The sequence below is a fragment of the Schistocerca gregaria genome, chromosome 3, assembly GCF_023897955.1.
Source record: "Schistocerca gregaria isolate iqSchGreg1 chromosome 3, iqSchGreg1.2, whole genome shotgun sequence".
In the NCBI taxonomy this organism is placed as follows: Eukaryota; Metazoa; Arthropoda; class Insecta; order Orthoptera; family Acrididae; genus Schistocerca; species Schistocerca gregaria.
In genome coordinates this window covers 274066884-274090169 of record NC_064922.1, presented here as the reverse complement: position 1 = coordinate 274090169, position 23286 = coordinate 274066884, and the positions used below count along the sequence as shown (strand labels likewise).

Sequence of the window (23286 nt, the reverse complement as noted above, 5' to 3'; positions counted from 1 at the left end):
ACCAGGCTAATGGTTATGACACTGAGGCGACAAAAGTCATTGGAAAGTGTTGTGACTGACAATTCACAATTTTTCACAAACACAACTTTTATTGATGTAAGTTCACAAGGTTGATAACTGAACAACAAACGAAAGGTACAATAATAACGATGCGAGTAAATGTCTCTTTATTGAGGAAAACAAAAGTTCACTTCTAATTCTCAACAAAGATTCGTGGTAACACACACTCACACTAGTAAGAGTCCAATTCAGAGACGAAGACGTATTCTTCAACGGTCGCAGACACGAGGTCGGCATCAAGCGTGAACTGAACTTCGGGGCTGGTTCTAGCCTCTAAATAGCTGTCTCCAGCCGATCAGGTTTTGGCGTAGTGATACTTCCTGCAGGCCGTGGCTCGATCTCCCCCTGCAGGAAGTAGTGCTTCGGAATGTCTGTTTCCATTATCTTGTATATAAACAGCCGGTGTTTACCGTGGTGCTTTTGGTACGCCTTGGACATAGACAACTTCGTCCTCTGTGGTGTAATATGGGTTGCCGGCTTTCAGGGGCTACCTTGGCTCCGATATAACAGAAAGCGATATGCACGAATATACATGGTCGTAGCATCGGGTACACAAGGCACAAAAGAGCGAAGGGAATTAACTGACTTTGAACGCACAGTGGTAGTTGGAGCTAGACGCATTTGTCATTCCATTTCGGAAGTCGTTAAGGAATTCAGTATTCCGAGATCCACAGGGTCAAGAACAGACAACGCTGTGGCCGGCGGCCTTCCCTCAACGACCGAAAGCAGCGGCGTTTGCGTAGAGCTGTAAGCGCTAACACACGAGCAACACTGCGTGAAATAACCGCAGAACTCAGTGTGGAATGTACGATGAACGTATCCGCTAGGACGGGGCGGCGAAAGTTGGCGATAATGGACTATGGCAACAGACGACCGACGGGAATGCTTTTGCTATTAGCACGACATCGCCTGCCGCTTCTCTCCTGAGCTCGTGATCATATCGGTTGGACCATAGACGACTGGAAAACCGCAGCGTTGTTAAGTGAATCCCGATTTCAATTGGCAAGAGCTGATGGCACGGCTGAGTGTGGCGCAGGCTCCACGAAGCTAGGGACCCAAGCTCTGAATAAGGTACTGTGAAAGCTGATGGTTCCATAATGGTGTGGCCTCTGTTTACATTGAATGGACTGGATCCTCTGGTCCAATTGAACCAATAATTGACCGGAAGTGGCTACTTTCGGCAACATGGAGTCCATTTGCAGCCATCCATGGACTTCATGTAGAATTTGTGTGGATGACAATACTCCATATCGGAACATTCTGGACAATTCTACTGGATGATTTGGCCACCCATACGATATTAATCCTATCGAACATTTATAGGACATAATCGAGAGGTTAGTCCGCGCACAAAATCCTTCACCTGCCAGACTTTCGCAATGAAATTGGAAATGAGCGTTTGGCGTCAATGGCCGGGAGGCTCCTAGAGGGCAGGTCCGACGCCCTTGGTGCAGATCGTGTTACGTTCGACGCCACATTGGGCGACCTACGCGCTGGATGGGGATGAAATGATGATAACACAGCACCCTGTCCCTGAGCGGAGAAAATCCCCGACCCAGCTGGGAAATCGAGCCCGGGCCCGTAGGACGGCAATCCGTCACGCTAACCACTCAGCTACTGAGGCGGACACTTTCGCAATTATGGACGGGCAACAGAGACAGCATGGCTCAATATTTCCTCAGGGACTTCCAAGGAGTAGTTGTGTCTAGGCTACGCCGAGGTGCTGCAGTACGCCGGGGAAAGGGATGTTCGACACTGACTTTTGTCGTCTCATTGTAATCGACAAGGTTTAGATCAAATCCATCTTACAAGTTGCCTAATGGCTCTGGAGGTAGTGAATGACTGCGTATGTCTGGGATATCTGATCAGCGCATAGGAATTGTGATAAAGGAATAAAACTATGAATATATTAAGTGTAATCGCAATTGCGAGTATGGACAACCATCAGGTACAGAATGGAAAGACTACAATGAAAATTCGTGCAGGGGCGGGACTCGAACCCGGATTTTACACTTATCGTGAACGGTCGCCTTACGATTTGGCTATCGGTGCACGACTCAGTCAGACCCAAACTTCCATATGTCGTGAGCCGTAAGGAAGTGTGTACGTGACCGTGAGTCGTGCACGATAAGCGGGAAATTCGGGTTCGAGTCCCGGTCCGGCACAAATTTTCATTGTAGTCGTTCCATTCTGTACCTGATGGTTATCCGTACTCGCAGTTGCGACTACATTTAATGTATTTCATAGCGACTGCAGTCGCCACATTACCTGTGCCATGCATGTGTGTCCAAAGGAACATTGCATCGTATTTCATTATAACACAGGCACCGCAATATCGTAAAACAATGAATCGTCCTTGGCCGAGCCGCAATGTTGAAACTCACTAAGATGTCACAGAAATGGCAAATATCCAAAACAGAAAAGATGAAAGTGGAATCATTGGTGTTCGCTCTGTGCTTTTATATCTGTGAGATCTTGACCATGAAATGTAGTGACAAGATCAGAAATTATACTTTCGATGTGTGCTGTTGGAAGAAGATGTTTCGTGTACCTTAGACAAAAAGAACCAATGTTGCCATTATACAGGGTGAACTAGAAAAAATTTCAGAGGCACTTTAGGGAAACATTCTGAGTATTTTAGTATAAGGGATGTACAGTCTCAGGAGGCTCGTTACAGAGTTACTGAATTTCCTTTCGTTTCTTCCCTCAATTGTACTGGACAAATGTAATGTATTGCGAATACATAGAAAGAAGGATCCTTTATTGTATGATTATATGATAGCGGAACAAACACTGGTAGCAGTTACTTCTGTAAAATATCTGGGAGTATGCGTGCGGAACGATTTGAAGTGGAATGATCATATAAAATTAATTGTTGGTAAGGTGGGTGCCAGGTTGAGATTCATTGGGAGAGTCGTTAGAAAATGTAGTCCATCAACGAAGGAGGTGGCTTGCAAAACACTCGTTCGACCTATACTTGAGTATTGCTCATCAGTGTCGGACCCGTACCAGATCGGGTTGACGGAGGAGATAGAGAAGATCCAAAGAAGAGCGGCGCGTTTCGTCACAGGGTTATTTGGTAACCGTGATAGCGTTACGGAGATGTTTAGCAAACTCAAGTGGCACATTCTGCAAGAGAGGCGCTATGCATCGCGGTGTAGCTTGCTCACCAGGTTTCTAAAGGGTGCGTTTCTGGATGAGGTAACGAATATATTGCTTCCTCCTACTTATACCTCCCGAGGAGATCACGAATGTAAAATTAGGGAGATTCGAGCGCGCACGGAGGCTTTCCGGTAGTCGTTCTTCCCGCAAACCATACGCGACTGGAACAGAAAAGGGAGGTAATGAGAGTGGCACGTAAAGTGCACTCCGCGACACAGCGTTGGGTGGCTTACGGAGTATAAATGTAGATGAAATAGTGCGCAACGGTGCAAATGTCTATGGTATGCACTGGGTGTCTTGTTTCGATTCGCTCAGGTTATCTGTCGTTGGCAACAGCAATGCGCTCTTTACGCCGTTGCCCTCAAGCTTGTATTCAGTATTGCTCGATTCTGACTATTGTTTTGCTGTCCGGCAGTGTTAGTTGTGCATTAACAGTGATAAAATTTCAGTTATATGGATAGAATCTGGACGATATTCGCTTCTATATGAGTTCAAATGGTGCAAATGGCTCTGAGCACTATGGGACTCAACTGCTGTGGTCATTAGTCCCCTAGAACTTAAAACTACTTAAACCTAACTAACCTAAGGACATCACACACATCCATGCCCGAGGCAGGATTCGAACCTGCGACCGTAGCAGTCGCACGGTCCCGGACTGCGCGCCTAGAACCGCGAGACCACCGAGGCCGGCCTGTATGAGTTCACTGAATGCAATAGAAGACGGCACAACGACGATACAACGAGCTGTTCCAGCAAAGATGGCAGCCGCATCACAGCACTTTTGCACCTAAGAGTTCTTGCTTTACTCTGTTTTCCGCTTCGTACGTTTTCGTTATGCGTATTACAGGCTTCTTCACTGTAGTGAAGATATTTTCAAAGAAAAAAATGGTCATTAAAGTAACAAACAGAATAAGTCACAATTACGTTGTTACTCTGCAATGGACCGCTGGAGGTTGTGGGTCCTTCATACGCAAATAATCATAAGATATCCGTGAGCAATCTCTGAAAGTACTTCGAAGTGCTGGGTCACCCAGTGGAAGAACTTAGCGTTACAAGGAGTTTATCGTCGTGTGTCAGTCAAAGCTACTTCCATTTACTTGGGTAAATTTTTGCCAGGCAAAATCAGAGGCTGAAGACCACGATGAAGAGTAACAAATACGATGTGTGAGAGAAAAGACTGACAACACTGCGAGCGATCTGTTAACGGTGTATTGTTCTACTTGTGTAGGCCGATGTGGTCATCCCTTCCAGATGCTAAGACCGAGTTTCAGCTCCTTAAACCCATCACATGATTTTTGACAGTATCTTCACCGAAGCTCGGTTTTTGTTCTCTGTTACGAAAATGGAACAGCGGAATTTAGAGGTATGTTATGCCCCTAAGTTTTTCGTTAAACTTGTGGAACCCGTGAGTGTGACCCTTGAAAAGTTGAAACAGGACTGTGGGGAACGTTCCTTATCAAGAGCACATATGTTTTGCTGCCAAAAACCATTTTTTGGAAGGCCGAAAACACGTTGAAGATGAATCTGGCTCAGGGGGACCTTAAACTCCAAAAACCGACGAAAACGTCGAACGTGTGCGTGCTCTTGTGAGATGAGACTGACGTATAACAAATAAGGATGATGAGTGGCCTGTTAAACTTAAACACTTTCACCGTACATCAAATTTTGCTCGAAGTTTTGCACATGCGAATGGTCTGTGCTAAAACGAACCTCAAACTGAGCACAAGGACACTCGAACAACGTGTGTGTCCATCTTCTTGAGAGGATTGCCAATGACTGCGAATGGTTCAGTCATGTCAGCACAGGAGATGGACCCTGGATTTTTTAGTTCGATCCTGAGACTAAGTGGCAAAGTGAGAAGTGGCACATATCCTCGAGTGAAAAAGCTCGAGCAGGCAAATCAAAGAACAAAATAATGATGATTTGTGTATTTGACAGTAGGATTTGTCCTTCAGGACAAATTGTCAACCAAGTGTTCTGCGAAGATGTCCTTGAAGGGTCAGGAAAAAGCTGAATGAAGGTAGACGAGACATTGCCGACAAGTGTATGCTGTACCATGACAACGGCTCTTGTCACACGGCCAATTGCATCAGGAAATTTTTGACGTCAATAGATTTTCATGTTGTTCCACAGCCGCCCCCCCCCCCCCCCATTTCACCTCATCTGTGTCCTTGTCACTTTTTTTCCGAAATTGAAGAAATTCTTAAAAGGTTCATCATTTTGGGACTCTGGTGAAAGAATGTGACCGACTTGTTAAAGACCCAATCAGTCGAATCCTTTCGGCGCTGCTACCAAGACGGAAGAACGGCTCTGTCGAAGGGATCTATTTTGAAGGGGACACTATTGTTGTTTAAAAAAACTTTCGTAGATAAATAGTCGATCTCAGTACTTTTTTCACAGACCTCATTGATAGCTGGATCAAACGAAAAACATTACCGGCCTATTGTATGTAGAAGAGCCTAATATCGCTGTGGATAGAGACGTATAGTCGAAGATTCATTTACTCAAGAAAAGAATGAAGAAATGAGATCATAACTCTCTGCAGTGAGTGAACCGAATAATGATGACCATGACAATATGATTCTGTCGGTAAGTGCTGTGTCATTCTCGATGTATCGGTTGGCGATAAGGCTCTTCACTTCCACAGGAGAGTGTATCTGTAAAATATGGCAATGTTGTGATAAGATAACCGCTCACCATAGTCGAGGGGCATGACGCGATATTGCCTGAGGTTCTCAAATACATCCGGAAAGAAACCTAATCTGGAACAACTGATGTATTTATTTCAGGGATACGTAAATCATAATTGAGAATCTTTTTTCTCTAGGTGATTACAGTCTCGCTCCAGATCTGAAATCGCAGCAGAAATTCTGACCTCTCCCAGGCAAATCTGTTCCAAGTCGAACTATCCGAATACAAGTCACAGAAAGAATTACTGGCAGATTGAAACTTTGAGTCTGGCAATGAAGTGTGTATGGGTGGTCAGACGGCAACTGTATTATCCGCGAGAAGCGAGAATCCCACGGTTATATTGAGGCCAAAATCCACGGTTCTGTTTCCGGTACGGTATGTGATGTCAGTCTTTCAACATTATTCACAGAGAATGTGTCTCACGAGATAGTGCCCACCCAGTAGACTAGCAGTGGACGTACAGGTGAAGCAGCCAAAAAACAAGCGCGCTCCAGCAGAAATGGCCATCCCATTGTCCGCTCTGGTGTTCTCGGATTACGGCCAATGTCCTAGCACGACCGGCTCATTAAAGTCGGCTCACACTGAATGTTGCGTCAGAATCACATCACGTACCACAAAGCATTTTCGGTGTAATTCAAGGACCGGGATTCACGTGATGAGATCAAACGTTACATTACGTCACGTCTATCGCTGACGACGAGAAACACTGCACGTTACTTTGACAAAAAGATGGTGACATCATGCCCTTACACAGAGACGGGTTGTGTGTCGTGCTAATTGGCTAACGTTCACGACTCCATAAGAAGAAGTAGTAGTAGTTAAGCGATAGCAGCTGCGGGGATTAAAAGACAGATGTCTATTTGCTTATTTCTTTATTTCATACAGTTGAGCACACCAGCAGCACAAATGTACCACGTGATAATATACAATACAGTTCGCTACAATGCAAGATTAAAAATACAATCTCAGCATTACTCATTTGTGTTTGAAACTTCTGATCAGTACCACAACACAAAGAAAGAATATTTCATTGTAAATAAAGAATAGTTTTCAATGGAATACGATTTAGATTAACACTTCACATACATACAATACAGCAACTCAACAGAAAGATTGTTTACTTCTGAATAAATAAGGGTTGTTTTCAAACAAAAATACACAGTAGATACACTCTTTAACTGAATAGAAACAATGGGGAATCAGATTATCCCCAGGTAAATTCTGAAATAATTTTGTATCATCAGTGGTCTTAATATGTGAAGGTAACTTTTTAAACAACTTTCTTGCATAAACTTGAGTCTGTATGTAGTAAATGCAGATTGTCTTACATCCTTGTAACTGCAATTTTCTTTGCATGCTGACATCAGTATCTAAAATATCATTTTCAAGAAACTTCAGCTTTGCAGCAATAAGAGAACAAGGTAATGTTAGTGTTTCTGGTTCTTAAAACAGAGCCCTGAGTAGTGGAGTAAAGAGATATTAGCGCAATTTTGGCAGTTGATGGATTTATAACCTTAACCCATTGCTATGCTAATTGATTTATGGGTTGATTTATGTGCCCTGTAGATAATCTGACCTTCTGAGAACCCCCACTCCTCCTCATCCCCATCCCTCAGGCACAAGTGCTCTCCAGCCTTCTCCTCCTCTTCCCTCAGCATGAGCGCAGTTTTGGCAGCTGTCAATCGAGCTGACTGATTGATTTATGACTCCCTGTTGTTCTGCTAAGTAGTGAGGAGTGGCTCACATACATCCCTAAAATAAATTAAATACACTCCTGGAAATTGAAATAAGAACACCGTGAATTCATTGTCCCTTTATTGACACATTCCTGGGGTCAGATACATCACATGATCACACTGACAGAACCACAGGCACATAGACACAGGCAACAGAGCATGCATAATGTCGGCACTAGTACAGTGTATATCCACTTTTCGCAGCAATGCAGGCTGCTATTCTCCCATGGAGACGATCGTAGAGATGCTCGATGTTGTCCTGTGGAACGGCTTGCCATGCCATTTCCACCTGGCGCCTCAGTTGGAACAGCTTTCGTGCTGGACGTGCAGACCACGTGAGACAACGCTTCATCCAGTCCCAAACATGCTCAATGGGGGACAGATCCGGAGATCTTGCTGGCCAGGATAGTTGACTTACACCTTCTAGAGCACGTTGGGTGGCACGGGATACATGCGGACGTGCATTGTCCTGTTGGAACAGCAAGTTCCCTTGCCGGTCTAGGAATGGTAGAACGATGGGTTCGATGACGGTTTGGATGTACCGTGCACTATTCAGTGTCCCCTCGACGATCACCAGAGGTGTACGGCCAGTGTAGGAGATCGCTTCCCACACCATGATGCGGGATGTTGGCCCTGTGTGCCTCGGTCGTATGCAGTCCTGATTGTGGCGCTCACCTGCACGGCGCCAAACACGCATACGACCATCATTGGCACCAAGGCAGAAGCGACTCTCATCGCTGAAGACGACACGTCTCCATTCGTCCCTCCATTCACGCCTGTCGCAACACCACTGGAGGCGGGCTGCACGATGTTGGGGCGTGAGCGGAAGACGGCCTAACGGTGTGCGGGACCGTAGCCCAGCTTCATGGAGACGGTTGCGAATGGTCCTCGCCGGTACCCCAGGAGCAACAGTGTCCCTAATTTGCTGGAAAGTGGCGGTGCGGTTCCCTACGGCACTGCGTAGGATCCTACGGTCTTGGCGTGCATCCGTGCGTCGCTGCGGTCCGGTCCCAGGTCGACGGGCACGTGCACCTTCCGCCGATCACTGGCGACAACATTGATGTACTGTGGAGACCTCACGCCCCAGGTGTTGAGCAATTCGGCGGTACGTCCACCCGGCCTCCCGCATGCCCACTATACGCCCTCGCTCAAAGTCCGTCAACTGCACATACGGTTCACGTCCACGCTGTCGCGGCATGCTACCAGTGTTAAAGACTGCGATGGAGCTCCGTATGCCACGCAAACTGGCTGACACTGACGGCGGCGGTGCACAAATGTTGCGCAGCTAGCGCCATTCGACGGCCAACACCGCGGTTCCTGGTGTGTCCGCTGTGCCGTGCGTGTGATCATTGCTTGTACAGCCCTCTCGCATTGTTCGGAGCAAGTATGGTGGGTCTGACACACCGGTGTCAATGTGTTCTTTTTTCCATTTCCAGGAGTGTACATAGACTACCCTGGCATACACTCCAACAAATGAAAAAGGTGGTAATTTATTCCACTCTTGGAAGAAGTCCATCAAATGATTGGTTGCCTATTAACTTGCAGGAGCAAGGTGAAGCTCTTTATAAATATGAAATGCTTGATTACACAAGCACTCCACTCGCTGCCTGCCGTATGGATAGTTTACTGCCGCACTGAATGTGAGATCGCACCATATGCAGAAAAACAGCTGTTGCAGGCCACACAGTCTGCTGCCACACCGACTGCAAGATCGCACCATGCACAGAGAAATCGCTCTCAGGGGCCGCACAGTTCGCTAACAGCGGCCACTTGCACCGAAACCGATCTGAGTGCGGTTGCTGCGAGGTGTCGTGGGCCGAGACTTCGTACTGATGGACGCTAATGCTCAACCTCATAGAGTATGGGTAGTTGAGGTTTTCTTGGAAACGGAAGATATTCCATGCATAGCTTGGCTCGCTCACTCTCCCGATTTGAATCCCAAACAGCAAATCTGGGATGTACTAGGGAGACTGCTTGCATCACATCAGCATCCACCAACATCTCTCCAAGAATGAATGGGAGGTGTTGCCTCAACATGAGACTGATGACGACATTCACAGTATGCTCCGTCGTTGTCAGGTCTATAATGCTGCCAGAGATGGTCACACCCCATAGTGAGCACATTAACTGATTGTCAGAATGCGTGTGAAAATCCATTAAGTTGGAAGAAAGGAAGAACATTTTTGTCTACCATTACGCATGTTGCAGTTGTTTATGTTCTGTATTCTTTACGTTTTTCTACTTTATTATCATCTGTTTATAATGTTTTGTGTCAAAATAAAAGCAACCTTGCAAAATTTCTGTTTGTTGCTTTAATTTTGGACATCAGTGTATCTGGCACAACAGGAAGTACCCTTTGCCATACACTTTACAATGGTTTTCAGTGTATCGTTACAGATGTAGAGGAGACTGTAATCAATAAATATTGCTGCCACTGAAATGGTTCTATTGCCATCGATGAGTCCTCATATTCTTCTCACCTTAAAACTGACTTGTTCAGATTATAGCGAAATCCATACCACGATGCAGTCTGGTGTTTTTCGCATTGAATAATCGTTGCCAGAGTGAAAGAAGCGACAAGTTAAAATAATTCCTTGCACCAAGACAGGATTAAATCATAGACCTAAACACTATCTGGCAACAAGTATCCGGACACCCTTAAGTAGTGCGGAACTGGCGCTAGGTGTCACGAGAGGTGGATCCGCACGTGTAAAAGGAGTTGGGGAGTTTTGCGTCTTCAGCGAAAAGCAGTAACAGCGTAATGGGTCTGTCAGGAGAGTTTAGTGACTTCGGACGTGGACTAGTCATTGGATGTCACCCTACTTACAGATACATAAAGAACATTTCCAACATTCTAAAGCTGTCCACGTCGACTGTTCGGTGACGTGATTTGGAAGAGGAAAGGCGAAGAAACAACCACAGCTGAACTAAGACCAGGCACACATCTCGTACTGACGCATAGGAACCGTCTAACACTGTGAAGCGTCGTTGTGGATACAATGATCTAGAAGCTCCTCTTAAGCCACACGTTGCTATATTCAATGCTAAGCGCCTCTCGGCGTGGTTTAAGGACAACTGGAAACGGGGCTCTTCAGTGAGGATCTACACCAATGTTATTGTGTATTGAACTGGGGACCTAGAAACGATGTAGAGCCTTTGTCCCGCCGTAGCCCTCAGTGGTTCACAACCCCACAATAGGCCACAGCAGTCGACCCACCCTACCGCCGCCCCTCACTGAACACAGGGTTATTGTGCGGTTCGGCTAACAGTGGACACCCCTGGGAACGTGTCATACCAGACGAGTGTAGCCCCAGATGTTTGCATGGTAGAGTGATTATGATGTATGCGTATGTGGAGACAGTGTTTGCATAGCAATCGCCAACATAGTGTAACTGAGATGGAATTAGGGGAACCAGTCCGCATTCGCCAGGGCAGATGAACCGCCTTAAAAACCATCCAAACGCTGGCCGGCACACCAGACCTCGACACAAATCCACCGGGCGGATTCGTGCAGGGGACAGGCACGCCTTCCCACTCGGGAAGCAGCACGTTAGACAGTGCGGCTAGCCGGGTGGGCAACTACGCCTTACTCCGTCGCAATCTGATGAAAGGATTTGGGTTTGATGAATGCCTGGAGAACGTTACGTGCCGTCATGTGTGGTGTCTACAGTGTAGTATACAAAATGTGGTGTTACTCTATGGGGGCGTTTTTCGTGATTACGGTTTGGTCCCTTCACAACACTTAAGAAAATATTGAATTCGGAAGGATATGAACACATTTCACAGCATCGTATACTGTGTACAAAACAGGAACAATTCGAAGACAGTGAGTGGTTGCATCAGCATGACAATGCACTCTGTCATAAAGCAGCTTGTGTGAGGCAATGCTTTGTGGACAACAACATTCCTGAAATAATTGGCCTGCCCAACGTACTGACGAGAACACATTTGTTAAACCGACGACTTCTCTGCAGACCCCAGAGTGCAACATGACCACTTCCTCTGGTCTAGGCTCTTGTTGGAGAATGGACTATTATTCCTCTAAAGCAGTGGTTCTCACTCTTTCTGAGACCACTACGCCAGAGTGCAATATTTCAATATGTTAGCTAGTATCTACCGCCCCCCCCCCCCCCCAAAAACTCTCAACCATCATCAATATTAGCACCTAACTAAATCTCTAAATCTGAATGAAAAACCTTTCTTTGAATACTTTTATTTTTAAAGCGACGAAAGACACATTATGTTTTATAAAACCATAAATTAATGAGACAGTGGGTTCTGCTCATTTATAATAACCTTATCTTAAATAAAATGATGAACCAATTTTCAGCGTTATTGCGAGTCCTATCCACAATTTCTTCTCAGAAAAGAAAGCTAACTTTCCACACAGAGGGTGGACACTTGTTACAAAACATGCTTCCTCTGTACCACTCCTCACGCTATAGATGCATACTTCAGTCATACTATGCACGCCATCCCCTCTCCATTTAAAATGTGTGCACTATACGTATTATTTGGAAATCACTTGATTGCTGGACTCCTTACTTCTGAAGTGACAGATACCATAAGATTTCAGGCTCCCAATGCATTGTATCTGACCACTGCCACTAGTAATAATAGTGTAGGCCGTACAGCAATTTAGCATTTTTTACATAGTTACTGTTTTTTGTGTTTGTTGTCAACTTGTTCGTTCATTGTTGTGAAGTGAATAATGAAGCGGTTCCTGGTCTATTACGAGAACTACTCACAACTAGGAAAAGGCATTTTCATGAGATAATTAAGAATATGTGATATGTATGTCTCACATTTACTATCATGGATGCACGGTACAAAGTACCGAGAATTTATGTGGTGAGTGGACTTGGAAGGTGTTCATAGATTTGTTTTACAAGATGTAGACTCCACCACAGTATGTTGCGCGTTAATACTAGTATTGTACAAAACATTTAGTTTTGCGACCAAAACACAATTGAATCCTTTTGTCTCTACCCATTAATAAATTTCATTTAATCCCGCTCGGGGTAATTATCCCCAGGATGGGAACCACTGCTCTAAAGACATTCAGACACTTAATTGAATGTGTTCCCGGCAGATTTCAAGCTGTCATAAAGGCGAAGGGTGGACTTACCCCACATAAATAACCATTAATAACCGTCGGGATACTTTTGAGCAAATAAAGTACATTCCAAGGCTAGAACATCGACAGTCCCTCGTGAAACCTTTACGCGGATTGTCTGGCATACCCAATTGGACTCAATACGACCAGCAGTCCTCTACGAAATCAGCGCCTGAGTACGGAATGATGCATCATATCTGGTATATTGTGTCCTTAACTGCGAACCCTAAAAACCGTAAATGCGTCCACGCTAATAATGTCAACAATAGAATAATGATCTACTGTTGTCGTGGGCGGCATTCTCCCAGTGGTCTCGCAAGTCACTTCAACGTTCTCGGTGCATTTGGTTAGTGTCTCACGTCTGCCTAAGCGTGGCAGCGATGTGGAAAGACAACGATTCCAACAATTTCAAATTCATTAAGCAACTGGAAGATAACAGATCATTTATTCTGCAGAGTAAGTGACACCTTGCAAACCATGGACACACAGGGGAATGGGAAACAAAAATTTATGTTCAATGGTTTGCGCGTAAGAAAATGGAGTAATCTACACCCAGAGTGATATAGCGTCCAGATGTCCATTATTAGTTAGTGAAATAACTTCATTCACTTTGACCATCGACAATTATTCTTCCCTTCAAAAACATTTGCAGCAGCATCCACAGTCTAGTAATTTGCCCTATCCATTGGTAGTCAAAATGGCATCAGTGTTCTATTTTTAAAGATAAAAAAGAATCATAGAAAAACAATGTGGATTTGGATCTACGTTATATTTCGTAGAATATAAAGATTTCAACTGAAGATAAGTAAGGGATATGCAATCGTTGACCTATTAACCGAAACTGACGTCTTTTACTCGCCATTAGGTGGACACTACGAGAATTAGTACTATCTCATCCAAAACTACATCGTCAGTTGTAGCTTTGAGGGGAGAAGGCCTAGAGAACATCAAAGACTGTTCGAGTTTTTCTTTTGATAAGGATACTTGCAAATGTCTGTAGTGGAAATTCAAAATACGTTTCAAGAGAAAGCTTCAGAAAAGTTTTCTGCTAATCCCGGGAAAATTATAGCATAATACTTACCGATGTAACAGACAAAAAGTAATGACACTATAGATTGTAAGGTGACAGCGATCATAGTGAATAATAAAAAAGAATTTGTGCACAATGTTGAGAGGTATTATTTCCTTTCACTCATTCTTTCTTCAAAACACCTATTCCTGTCATTTTGTTATATCTTCTATCCACTTATTTTGGAATGAGCTTCCATCTTCTTGTCCAAAATGTGTACAGTATTCCCTGAGCACAAAACTGTACAAGTATCGAGCTGCAATCACTTTCCGTAGATGGCCTTAGAGAAGTTGTAATTGAATATAGTTAAATTGCAAGTATGGCTATTCACTGTATTCCAGTGTGGCGAATATCATTGCTGACTTGCGATACTTTACAAAAGCATTCTACGTCTTGTTCACATGTCACTTGATTCCATCTTTATTCTTATGTGACTATATATACTGTACGCACTATTTGAAAATTATTTAGCAATAAAGCCATTTTAAACTGAACTTGTTCATGCTGAACAAAAATCTCGTTCATATATAGACGAATCGCTGGGGTTAGCACGAGAACGCTATACAGACAATGGGCTGTTGCAATTAATGTTCATCAATAATGTTCACATAATGAAGGAAAAATAGCGCAAGTGCTGTAATTGTTAGCACAAAGTTTATTGCGTGGTTGCAGCTAAACTATTGTGCGCAAATACAGGGTGTTTCAAAAATGACCGGTATATTTGAAACGCCAATACAAACTAAACGAGCAGCGATAGAAATACACCGTTTGTTGCAATATGCTTGAGACAACAGTACATTTTCAGGCAGACAAACTTTCGAAATTACAGTAGTTACAATTTTCAACAACAGATGGCGCTGCGGTCTGGGAAACTCTATAGTACGATATTTTCCACATATCCACCATGCATAGCAATAATATGGCGTAGTCTCTGAATGAAATTACCCGAAACCTTTGACAACGTGTCTGGCGGAATGGCTTCACATGCAGATGAGATGTACTGCTTCAGCTGTTCAATTGTTTCTGGATTCTGGCGGTACACCTGGTCTTTCAAGTGTCCCCACAGAAAGAAGTCACAGGGGTTCATGTCTGGCGAATATGGAGGCCAATCCACGCCGCCCCCTGTATGTTTCGGATAGCCCAAAGCAATCACACGATCATCGAAATATTCATTCAGGAAATTAAAGACGTCGGCCGTGCGATGTGGCCGGGCACCATCTTGCATAAACCACGAGATGTTCGCAGTGTCGTCTAAGGCAGTTTGTACCGCCACAAATTCACGAAGAATGTCCAGATAGCGTGATGCAGTAATCGTTTCGGATCTGAAAAATGGGCCAATGATTCCTTTGGAAGAAATGGCGGCCCAGACCAGTACTTTTTGAGGATGCAGGGACGATGGGACTGCAACGTGGGGCTTTTCGATTCCCCATATGCGCCAGCTCTGTTTATTGACGAAGCCGTCCATGTAAAAATAAGCTTCGTCAGTAAACCAAATGCTGCCCACATGCATATCGCCGTCATCAATCCTGTGCACTATATCGTAAGCGAATGTCTCTCGTGCAGCAATGGTAGCGGCGCTGAGGGGTTGCCGCATTTGAATTTTGTATGGATAGAGGTGTAAACTCTGGCGCATGAGACGATACATGGACGTTGGCGTCATTTGAACCGCAGCTGCAACACGGCGAACGGAAGCCCGAGGCCGCTGTTGGATCACCTGCTGCACTAGCGGCGCGTTGCCCTCTGTGGTTGCCGTACGCGGTCGCCCTACCTTTCCAGCACGTTCATCCATCACGTTCCCAGTCCGTTGAAATTTTTCAAACAGATCCTTTATTGTATCGCTTTTCGGTCCTTTGGTTACATTAAACCTCCGTTGAAAACTTCGTCTTGTTGCAACAACACTGTGTTCTAGGCGGTGAAATTACAACAGCAGAAAAATACTCTGTTCTAAAGAATAAACCATGTTGTCCACAGCACACTTGCACGTTGTGAGCAGCACAAGCTTACAGCAGAAAGACGACGTACAGAATGGCGCACCCACAGACTGCGTTGTCTTTTATATCTTTCACATCAGTTGCAGCGCCATCTGTTGTTGAAAATTGTAACTACTGTAATTTCGAAAGTTTTTCCGCCTGAAAATGTACTGTTGTCCCAAGCATATTGCAACAAACGGTGTATTTCTATCGCTGCTCGTTTAGTTTTTATTGCCGTTTCAAATATACCAGTCATTTTTGAAACACCCTGTAATATAGCCATATGCAAATAACCACTTCAGTGCTTCTTATTTTTACAGGTTATGTGGTGCAGGGCTCAAATGGGGAATACCCTCTGATGAGTGCCGAGGAAAGAATTGAAATGGTGCGGCAAGTGCGCAAGTTCACCCCTAACGGCAAGCTGGTGATCGCTGGATCTTCATGCGAGTGTGAGTTGACTTTACTTTGAATTCTACAGTTCTTCGTTCTGAAAAGCCGTAATGCAATCCTCATGTGTTTACGTCAAGTATATGTGTCCCGCTTTGTCTGTCATAACTATCTTCAGCATTATCTTTAAAACGTGGTTATAATTCAGTAAAACATTACATATTTATAATCTTCCCACGGAGCAACGTAGTTATGTGGTTTCAGTTTCAACATACCATGTTGGATTAACGGAAGAAATGTGGGAAATTCAAAAAAAAGATGCACAATTTTAATTTCGAGGTACACACGTTCGAATCCGTTTCACTTCCTCCAGCACATATCTCACGTACTTATCACAACTATAAAATTGCAGAAATTTAGGCTTACACATAGTACCGGCAGTCCTTCTTTATTCTGCAGTCTGCGAGTTGAGTAGAAAGGGGAAATACGTCTGCTGCTCCATGAACCATCAGCCACACATGTTACAGTGGCATGTATGCAAGTAATGAAGAACACTGGATACTGAAGTAATTCTCCACTCAATATTTACGAAGATTATATGCCAGAAACTCATGCCATATTAGTTCACGAAGACTGCTGGCTACAGGGTGATGCGAAAGTATACGCCTTCCTATCACATCCCAGACATGTTCTTTGAATGACAAATAAGGGAGTCAGGCAGGACAGTCATACATACGTACATTTCTGAAGACCTCTGTCGTGTGATGATCACTGTGGATCTTTCATTATACTGCTGGGATACGCCATTTGATACCTTGATCGCGAAGAGTGTGATAACAGGTCCCAGAACACAAGACAGCAGAAGAGTCAGCCTAAGAGTCCGCTAAACAGTGTCGACGAGGAATCCATCAAGAGTGGTGCTCCTCAGAGCTCTACCCAGAGAAGCCACCAAAAACTGTCTCTCTGCCAGTTCGCAAGATTGTAGGACGAGCTTGCAATGGCATGTTGCGTAATAAGCTTCGCCGGCCCTTTTTCATCCAAACATTTTATTCGTCCACTAGCCAAACTCTTAAATTTAGCATGTTGAACAAAATATTAACAGTTTGGTAACAAAGTCCAACTCTTGAAAATGCATGCGATGCAGACTAGTGCGAGCAAACCTACCCTTGTTTTTCTTGAAAAAAGGCACCCTAACTCCCGCTATGACTACTTTTTAGGCACCATCCAATCTTAGCGCTTCCCACTCTGCACGACAGCAGACAGTTCAACACTCTTCGCGTCCTGACGTTAGACAATTATGCCGGCACCTTTTTAAAAAAGGTGATGTTATCTATTGGGCCATCCGCCTACAATCTGTTGACTTTGCATGCTGTACTGCTGTGGCCAAAAAGTGCTACAGGGAGCAGTTTGGTTGAATAGCACAGAACATTAAGAAACGCACAGGTTGTAAGTAGGCTGTTTAGGTTTTCTTATTGGTAACGCTACGTAGCGCTCTGTATGAAAATCACTGGCTGTGCTGTGTGCAGTCTGTGGCTGCTTTGCATTGTTGGAATTTGCTATTCTAGTGCTGGGCAGTATAACGATATGTTTACGTAATGTGTATACATAAACATACGTTATAAACGTCCTCGTTCGTAGTCGCTAATTATAACAATATGTTTCTTTTATGCTGCAACATATAGCTCTAATCAGCGGTGGAAATATATTTGCGAACGCCGACCGTGTGCGGCTGCCTCTTGTTGGATCGTCTGATCAGTCGGAAGTTGCATTGCAGAGGAGAGTAAATGCCTATTCAAAATATAAATGCTTTTGGATAGCTCAACATGAATTTCCTAAGGGACCGTAGTTTATCATGCATTTACCAGTAGAATGTGGCGCGGAGAAAATATTTCTCCACATACAACTTCCGTCCGATTTCGACGAAAGAATTAGTGACTGTGAACTCTCTATTTTGCAGAAACATAAAGAAAATTAAATAATTTCATGAAGGAGTGAGACATAGATTCTACACTAAACAAATAGTCCATACACCAATTCCATTTAAATCTGAATTTATGGCAATTAATAGATGAACTTACACTACAATGAAGAATTTTAACATGGACGCCGTTTTGACTGGCACTTCTCGTAATAAAAATAATTCCTCTGACGTTTTCACATACACGTCGCACAATGCAGTATTGCACTTCTAGTATTGCACACTTTTACTTTACAGTAAAATAATATTTTTAACGATAATAATACGGCGGCAAGACCTGCGCGTCCGACACAAGTTACAAGACGCAAGAGAAGAATGAGTAACTATTCATCGAGAACATCTCGTACATAAAAAAAAATGTGTAAAAGTGTTCTTCTTCTGCACCTCTGACGGCGCTTCGACAATAAACAAGTTACGTCACAGGTCGTTCACCTTTTACTTTGTCGCAACATTATTTGCTAACTGTAGCTGTTGCCGAGCGACTGCTCGATTAGTGTATGATTTAAAATGATAAGGCAATCACATAATGTTACAGCAGTTGGCTGTTAACAGCGCATAGCGTTGTGCAGTTGGAGGTGAGCCGCCAGCAGTGGTGGATGTGGGGAGAGAGATGGCGGAGTTTTGAAATTTATAAGACTGGATGTCATGAACTGCTATATACATTATGACTTTTGAACACTATTGAGGTAAATACATTGTTTGTTCTCTATCAAAATCTTTCATTTGCTAACTATGCCTATCAGTAGTTAACGCCTTCAGTAGTTTGAATCTTTTATTTAGCGGCAGTAGTGGCGCTCGCTTTATTGCAGCAGTTCGAGTAATGAAGATTTTTGTGAGATAAGTGATTTGTGAAAGGTATAGGTTAATGTTAGTCAGGGCCATTCTTTTGTAAGGATTATTGAAAGTCAGATTGCGTTGCGCTAAAAAATATTGTGTGTCAGTTTAAGCACAGTCATGCATAATTTTTCTAGTGGGACGTTTCAAGGTCTCTGCAGTTCTAGTAATTCTCTTATTTCTTACTGCCGCAGCTACTTTGTCCAGATCGTTTGCCTCACACCTGTCCAGTTTCCATAAAAAAATCTCTCTGCCTCACCAAAGCGGCGCCCTGAATACAAAGCTTAGCGTACCGGTGATGTCCCCAGAGGGAGGGGTGCTGCCATCTACGAAGCTCATAGAACCCGAGAAGGGAGGTCCGCAGGGGGCAGCACCTGCCGGTCTGTGAGCCACCTGATGCTGGAAAAGCTCACCGAGACCCTGCTAATTTACAATTCTAGTACAGCAGGCAAACCCAACACAAAGTTAATCAAAGTAATGTTATTACACGGAAGTCACGACCTTAGCAATGTGTGTGTCCCAGTTTGCATCTAAAATCTCGCGTCACTTAATCAAGGAAAAGAAAACAAGTGCCCATTTATGCACGATCAAATAGGGAATAATAGTAATAAAAATGATACTATGGAATTGTCCCACCTGACACGTTTCAACATCCAGTAGCCGTCATGCAGTCACACTTGAAAATAAGACTGCATAAGGATGAAATGTGAATCAGTATATCAAAGACACGGAAATACTGGAGTATTTGTTTAGTAGGATTCGGTGAAGGTGTTCTCGGTGCAACATTTCCCATTCCGTCAGTATACAGGTTGTCTCTCCTAAGAGTCTTCAGGCGCGTTTACTTTGGTTTCAGCAGATATTTTCAGTTTCGTTTTTACAATGTGTAGTTGGACACGGTCCAAACAAATACTGGTCACAAATATTCATCCTTTAGGTTCGCAGGACTTATATTTTTTCCAGTTGAAATTGTTGGATGTAAGATCCGCCAGTTATGCAAAACACCGTTTTTTCAAAGTTTCCAAACATGTTTCAGCACCTCTGTACATGAGTGGGTTTCTGTTTTATTAAATCTGTAATGTGAACATTTTACTAAATGATCACAAAATTACAGAAATGTTTAGTTCAATCAACTATTTGTTGCTTTACATTCGGTTTCCATAATTTTGCAGGACCACTTGCGTATTGTTTTGTATTCGTAGCTTCACATCTGCAATCAAACGATATTGATGAGAAATTTTGTTGAGAGTTAACCTATCACTTTACGCTTTAAACATAATTTAGTTTGTAGCGATATTTCGTGCATATATTCGTTTTTACTTACGTTTCCGTATGGCAAGCCCTTTTTCTCAGCATCCTGATGAGGTGTCGTGACGCACACGGAAATATACCATATATTTTTATAACTTTGGTCGTAAAAAAGTACTTTACAATTCACGAAAACACCCTGTAATCGTGTTTGTTGTGTGTCCTAGCTCAGTCACTATTCATTTGTTCACCAGTGGGTTGGGCACCAAATTGGAATTTTGTTTGCATTTTATCTTTGTGTGTGTTCTGTACCCTTCTTAGTGCGTGTGTGGGTAGATTTTTAGCTTTTTGTCTTGTCACCTACAATAACAAAATTGTTCACAGAATAGGCAACATACTGAAGAAACAAGGACTCAAAATAGGATACAGTACACAAAACACAAAACAGGAAAAGATCAGAACACAATAAATATCCACAGATAAATTTAACAGATCAGGAATACATGAACTCACATGCAACACTTTCAAGTCAATATACATAGGACACACATGCAGAATCTTCAAACCCAAATATTATGTACCTCTCAGGGCTTTAAGAAGCAACAGCGCCCATAGCACATTGCCTGATCACCTAATAGCCCACAATCACCACCCAACTACAATAGAAACAGGCTTGAGAATACTAAAACACAGCCACAGACTATACAGCAAACTGACCATTAAAGAAAACTTCCCCATACAGAATGCAATATCAGAAGGAAAACAGGTCATATATATATATATATATATATATATACTCTGCAAACGCTCATCACTCTACACACTAAAGGAACACCACACAAAAAGACAACACAAACAGCTAAAAAGCGTACAGAACGAACACATGCATATACATATATATATATATATTCGTGGAGGTATGTGCCGTCTATGCAACTAAATGAAGGCAGTTTGTTTGTTGCCATACGCGTTTCGCTTCATTTATTTGGGAAGCATCATCAGTGGCCTGAAATACATGTTTCTTTTTTATATATACAATAAGCGTATTATCTGCTAGATATAATCTGTTGATATATTACATTTTGTCGGTTTTTTTAGGTTAGAAGAAACTTTTGTAGCACAAGTTCCATAAAATGATGCATCTTGCGTTTTACTTACGATTTCCAGCACTGCTAACACATATATGTGTTTCTGGAGATGTATTTGCTGGTCTTCATGCTCCAGTTAGCCGAATCACATTTCACTTTCACTGCCATTTGGCGATCAACATATGTGTGTTTGCAGTGTGTAGTGTTGCCAACTGTTGTTATGTGTTTGTCTTTTGTTTCTGTTGTGTTTTGTGGTTTTCATTTGTTGTGTGTCTGTGTGTAATCCTCTTTTTTTTTCCCTTTAATCTGTGGGTTCGTGTGTTTATCTGTGAGTGTGTGTGTGTGTATGGGGGGGAGGGGGGGGGGGGGGTAGGAGGGAGAGAGAGAGAGAGTAGAAGGGAAGGGTATTCATTAATTATTTATCCTGGTTGCACTTCAGTTTGTTATTGTTTTGGTGGCTAGCATGATCAGCGAGTTATTGTTTATATAGATTTGGTCATTGAGTACCTTCTCTTCCATTGCAATGGCTCTTTGTATGTGGAAGTTTTCTTGCAATGTCAGGAGGTTTTTGTTGTGATTATTCACTCTGATAACTGTCATGTCACATTCCATGTTAGATGGTTCATGTCCATGTTTTATCAGGTGTTCGGCAAAGGTAGAATGACTGTTCTCATATTTCCAATTTCTTATATGTTCTTTATACCTAGTTTTAAAGTTCCTGCTTGTCATCCCCAGATATACTGCTTTACATTCTTGGCACTCTAGCTGGTATATACCTGCTCCTTGGTATTTGTCTGGTTTTTCTGTTGTTTGTAAATGTGATTGGAGTGTGTTTCTTGTTCTGTAAGCTATTTGTAATCCCTGTTTCTTTAATATATTTGCTATCTTGTGTGTTGTTTTGTGTTTGTATGTGAGAGTATACCATTTTTTTCTGTTATTCATGTCATGAGTGTTATTGTTTTGTGTTTCTGTGTGTGCTGTAGTGTTTGTGGGGTTCTGTAATCTCTGCTTGATTTGATTTTTCTTTAGTTGTGTTTTAATTTTTTCATTGAGTTTTTGTACTATATGGGTGCTGTAACCATTGTTAGTGGCTACAAGTTGTATTGTTTGTAACTCTTTTTCATAATTTTCTTTGCTGAGTGGGATGTTATTTAGCCTGTGTAACATGTGTCGTAGGGCCGCTAATTTTTGATTTTGTGGGTGGTTGGATGAAGCATGTATGATTATGTCTGTGGCTGTAGGCTTTCTGAAGATGTCAAATGTGTGTTTATTGTTCTCTCTCTTTATTGTTATATACAAGAAATGTATTTGCTTTTGTGTTTCTTTTTCTATGGTAAATTGAATATTTTTATGTATGTTGTTTATATCTGTATGAAGTTATATATATATATATATATATATATATATATATATATATATATATATATAAGATAAAATGTGAACAAAATTCAGATTCGGCGCCCAACTCACTGGTGAACAAATGAGTACTGAATGGGCTGGGACACACAACAACCACGATTGCAGTATCCTTTTGGTGAAGCGTAAAGTGCTTTTTACGACCAAATTTTGAAAATGTGTTATATTTACGAGTGATTCGCGACGCCTCATCAGGATGCTGAGAAAAAAGAGCTTGCCACACAAAAACGTAAGTAAAACCGAGTATATGAACGAAATATCGCGACAAACGAAGTATAAAGTGATAGGTTAACTCCCCACAACATTTCTCATCAACATCGTTTGGTTGCACATGACAAGCTACCAGTCCGAAATGGTACGCAAGTGGTCCTGCAAACTGAATGTAAAGGTATGAAGTAACACGAACAAATAGTTGATCGAACGAAATATTTCTGTGACTTTGTAATCATTTAGTAAAATGTTCACATTACATATTTAATAAAACAGAAACCCACTGATGATGGCACAGATCTGCTGAAACTTGTTTGGGAACTT

The 23286-nt window shown here is 42.8% G+C and overlaps 1 protein-coding gene across 1 annotated transcript in view; it reads left to right on the top strand.

The window, feature by feature from the left end:
• LOC126355053 (4-hydroxy-2-oxoglutarate aldolase, mitochondrial-like) overlaps nucleotides 1–23286 on the top strand; it is an 85983-nt gene that overhangs the window by 39873 nt on the left and 22824 nt on the right. Inside the window, exon 2 of the mRNA XM_050005210.1 lies at nucleotides 16125–16253. Within this exon, the coding sequence (XP_049861167.1) occupies nucleotides 16125–16253 (129 nt within the window). The remainder of the gene's footprint in view (nucleotides 1–16124; nucleotides 16254–23286) is intronic.